General features: G+C 43.6%; 1 protein-coding gene across 2 annotated transcripts; it reads right to left on the bottom strand.

Annotated features, from left to right (window-relative positions):
• Positions 1-1,014: 1,014 nt before the first annotated feature.
• Positions 1,015-4,254, bottom strand: LOC124689015 (calcineurin subunit B-like). Of its 2 annotated transcripts, XM_047222618.1 has the most exons (6): positions 3,810-4,247; positions 3,562-3,686; positions 2,532-2,628; positions 2,287-2,396; positions 1,728-1,802; positions 1,015-1,352 (listed from the first exon to the last, which is right to left on the bottom strand). In XM_047222618.1, the coding sequence occupies exons 1-6, from the start codon at positions 3,877-3,879 to the stop codon at positions 1,302-1,304; spliced, it is 528 nt and encodes a 175-aa protein (XP_047078574.1). In that variant the 5' UTR covers positions 3,880-4,247; the 3' UTR covers positions 1,015-1,301. The 2 variants fall into 2 exon arrangements, with proteins under 2 accessions (XP_047078574.1, XP_047078575.1); XM_047222619.1 differs by lacking the exon at positions 1,728-1,802 and having other exon boundaries at positions 3,810-4,254.
• Positions 4,255-4,650: the final 396 nt, after the last annotated feature.

Below are 4,650 nucleotides of genomic sequence, written 5' to 3'. Positions count from 1 at the left end.
GTTTAGCTACACAAATATCCAACGAGTTGTCCCTGCCAATGGTACCCCAGCCACCACTCCTAGTATCTTCGTGGAAAGATGCATCCACGTTCATTTTAATGAATTCAGCCGGTGGTGCCTCCCAACGTCTAATCTGTTTGGCAACATGAGTTTCTTTTTTCCCAAAAATCTGATCCAATGTTGCATGTGTCGTTGGATATTAAACTGGAAGGTGTTATTCTCACCATAATTGCCTCTATTTCGTTCTTGCCACCAATTCCAAAAAAAAAAGACACCGTCAGTAGCTGTTCATTCTCTGACAGCCTTAATACTTCCTCAAGCACCTCAATTGCTTACCGATATGGAAGTAGTTTCAGGCGTACATCCTCGAGGAGTAGACTTTGCCACCTCTTCTTTGCGTACTTGCAGTTGAGAAAAAGGTGTCCTCCATCCTAAAAAAAAAATATGTGGCACACTGCACATCTTGTATCAGGCTCTACTCCAAGCGATAAATAGGGATTGGCATTCGCCGCTCCAAGGAGGGAGCGATCATTTGAAGATGATCTCAGATGGGCCGGCTCATTTATTCGTTCGCTTACTCAAAATAAGTAATATGTTTTTCTTTAATTGTAGAACAACCAAGCCTTAGTCCATTTGGTTGCAAGTTGCAACTGTGGTCCACGAAGGGACATATCCAAGCTTAAATTCCCGTGTACAAGGCAGGTTGCAACCCTTTTATTCGAAGCTGGACACAATTCAAATCTGAATGAATTTTCAATCAAATTAAGAAAACAGTAAAACCTTAAAAAAATGTTCGAATTTGAAAATTGTTCAAATTGTCCAAAATTCGAAAAAATCAAATTGTCCAAAATTCAAAAATTGTTCAACTTTGATTTTTTTAAATTTTCAAATGAGAAAAATGTTCGCATTTTAAAATTATTCATATATTAAAAATGTTTGAATTTTCAATTTAAAATAAAAAGGCAGAAAAGAAAAACTGTAAGAACCCAAAAAAAAGAACCAGAGCAAAACTGGTGATGATCTTTGATAATGCGCAATGTGAGTAAATCACTGGAATTGCAACAAGGTTTCACTATACGGACACTGCATCAGCCCTCATAACAGACAGATATAAGACTACACTGACACTGCATTGTAACGAACTACTAAGATTCAGGCATGTCGACAAATAAACAAGAAAGCAACAGTGAGTGTCCACTCTCTTCTGCTTAGAGCTCTATTGGCTATGAACAATTTCTTTTCGGCAGACATAGCCAGACACAGCCTGTATCTCGTCTGCTGAAATCTGCTTGCGCCGCGCATTAGTCGATCGGTACCTCCACTTCCATCTTCAGACCAGGGTGGTCGATGATCTGACAGGACATGACAACGTAGTTTACAAATTGAGTTAAGAATGTAACAGAGCAGACGGCAATGCAGAACAGGTACAGTCGGACAGAAAAGAGGGCATTATACAGCCCAAGAATGCTAAATCCAGTGGATAGTAGGACATTTTTTTTTTTTTTGAAATGGGGCATCCCCAGTGCATCAAGTGATGCATACGGCCTCTTTTATTAGAACTTTAACCAGCGAATACAAGCAGTATCAGGTTCCTAATTTGTAAACATAATTTATAAATGACTAGCAGTAGATGAATTGGTCAATGGCACAACTCAGATTCCTAATTTGCTTTTCCACTCATTAATTGTATCTATCAAAAGAACAGTAAGCAAGGATTAGCTGTGTACCGTCATAAAATCTTCTAATGATAGCGTGCAATCCCTTTCATACCCAGCTTCTTCCAATACCTTCGTTAATACTTTCTGAAAGGAACCAATTAAAATCTTGTGAATACTTCTGTTCATAACAATAAAATAGGCATGGTGCAGAACTATGTCAAAATGACTGCAAAAACTTTTTACGAAAAATGGTAAGAGGTAACAACTACTAAATTTTAAGGCCTAAGGAAATACGAGAAGCACAACATCTGGATATTCAACTCCTGATTGTTCTAGAATGAGTTCCAAATAATTATGTATTTTGAACTACTAGTAAAAGGATGTGTTAAACGTGTATTATATTTGTACAAACATTTATAGTTCTGAAGAAACCTACAATTCAGTACCATGGCTCCACTTCGGAAAAGATGTTATGTTCACTTGATGTGTTTATAATGGAAGGATGCAAATTATTTTTAAGATTAAGAGGAAATAAGTAAACGCTTATTTTTGCTGTTGTTGTTTTAATAAGTGTACTTTCAAGTGAATGAACCACGCAATGAAATACAGGTATGTATGAAATGAGAACCTCTCTTTGTTGTTCAGACATGGATGACCCTGTCAGGTCCCGTAAAACCTCTACCAGGTCCTTGAAGGTTACCTTCCCCTTGCCATCAATATCATGCACCTTAAATATCACTGTTTCATAAAACATAAAACCAAATAAATAGCAGAAAATGATTCGTAATGAGGATCAAGGAGTCCATATAACCAGCATATACTGCTATTGGGGAAAAAAGGAAATATCTGAATTCAAAGATGATTTGTCATTACACTCAATCTTCTGCTGAAGGCTGGCCCTTGCGCTGAAGGTAGAGAGAAAGGAAACAAAATCCTTGAAGTTCAATCCATCAACCATACGTAGCAACCTCTGCACGAAACAAGAGAAAATGAAGATCAAAACCAGCCTCATGTCTATGATTTACATTTTTGTTTTTGCGAGAATATATTTGACACTGCTGAATGTCCACAATAAAGCTTCGAGAGTCAAACTTCCACGGTCTGGTGAAATTACTTTTCTGGAACGAGACATGCTGCGGATATTGGTCCTATAGTGAAAACTATGATGACATTCGTTTCTACTGAAGCCAAACAAAGCTGGAGCATTTACATAGCGATGTTGAGTCACAATATGCCAGTTTCACGTTCCACGTGTCCAAAGCACAGATGAAACCATGGCAAAAGTTACCCTAAAGCTCCAAGTGACTAGCACTGACCGCTGAGATGGAGCATGATCATCAATAAGAAGCTGATTTGCATTTCTGCAGTTGGCATATAACTAGGCTGAATGGCCTTGAGCAAGTTTGTTAAGGCTGCTGCTACGACTACTAAGCTGACTAGCAGTTAGAAGTATGTGACTTTTTATTTCTCCGTAAAGATTACATTCACAAATATTGGAGTGTCAGGCAGACTGGCACTCGAGTGGCGAATCTGACATGTCTGCCAGTTGGGTTGGGTCTTTGCGCTGAGTAAAATAGTGTTTAAATACTCAAATACAGACCCCAAGATGGAGTTGAGGACCCTAATTATCGGTCCCACTATTATCAGAGGAAAACACTAAGAGCCCTACTATGTAGACATGTACTAGTACAGTGCTATATCAGTAACTCTGCTAGATAATCAGAACAGCATAATCCAAGGACGGTACATGTGCACGTGCAGTGGATCAGTTCGTACAAAGGGACAACAAACAGAAGAGCCACATAAATAAATCTGGTTCGATGAAAACAGAGCTTGTACTAGAAGGAAGACGAAGAGGAAGAGTAGCGAGGCGCGGGGTTTCGAGTGGAGGGGGCGAACGGACCTGTGAGAGCGGGTTGGTGGAGAACTCGGGGATGGAGAGGAACTCGTCCTCGGATACGAAGCCCTTGGCGCTGCGGTCGAGCTGGCAGAAGCGCTCGTAGAGCGACACGATCTCCTGCTGCGAGACTTTGAATCCCGACGAGAGTGAGAAACCAAGAGCAGCAGATTAGAATAATTCCGATCAGAAAATCAGCGCCAAATTGAACAGGGAATCGGAGGTTTGATGAAGGGGGAGAGACGCGGCCTCACATAGGTAGCCGCAGTGCTCCTGCACCTCCTCGATGTCGTACTGCGTGAGCATCGACGACGCGTTCCCCATGGCCGCCGCGATCGATCGATCGGTCGGTCGTCGCCTCCAACTCCGGCCTTGTTTCCCAATCGAGTCGCGTGCGGAACCAAGGGGATTGCGGGAGTTATTTATCTGGGAATCGGAGGAGATGTCAGGGTCGAAGTGGCTTGGAGGAGATCGACCCTGCTTGGAGTGGGGGATTAGAGTTGGAATATATATCGGCCGCACAATGAATTTACCGAGAGCCGATCGGTGGCGTCGATGGTATGATCTCGTCAAGATCGCTCGACAACAGCAACGCCGCCCGCCCGCCCGAGGTGACCGCCCATTTAGGAGCCACGGTGCCAAGGTGAGGATGGGGACCTGACCGCCATGGATCGCGGCGGTTAATTTCGGCGTTGGCGTTGTGGATTGTGGTTGGAACCGGTTCCTCATCTCCATCGGATCGGGTTGTGGTTGGGTGGGCGGGACTCGGGAGCGGGAGGACGGCTCCCACTCGCGCGTCACGCACGCAACCAGCCAACGGACGTACTACCGCGACGTTTTCCTTCCTTCTGTGGTCGGTCCGGCACCCGACCGCGACTTCTTCTTTTCTGCTCCACTACACTACGACGACCCTGCGGCGGTCCGTGCCTGCGTTCGGCCAGTGGTGGTGGCGCCGCCGCTGGAGAACGGGCTACGGTGACTTTCGACCCTTACCAGGACGTATGTAGGCTCTCATAAGTCCACGGCATCACATACAGTGCTTCAACATACACCCGACTTGACCAAGTACACACATGCCTCGCTACTTGACCAAAG

This window comes from Lolium rigidum, chromosome 2 (assembly GCF_022539505.1).
Source record: "Lolium rigidum isolate FL_2022 chromosome 2, APGP_CSIRO_Lrig_0.1, whole genome shotgun sequence".
NCBI classification, from domain to species: Eukaryota; Viridiplantae; Streptophyta; class Magnoliopsida; order Poales; family Poaceae; genus Lolium; species Lolium rigidum.
Note: the sequence above shows the minus strand (reverse complement) of the source record. Positions and strands in the feature narration are given on the sequence as shown.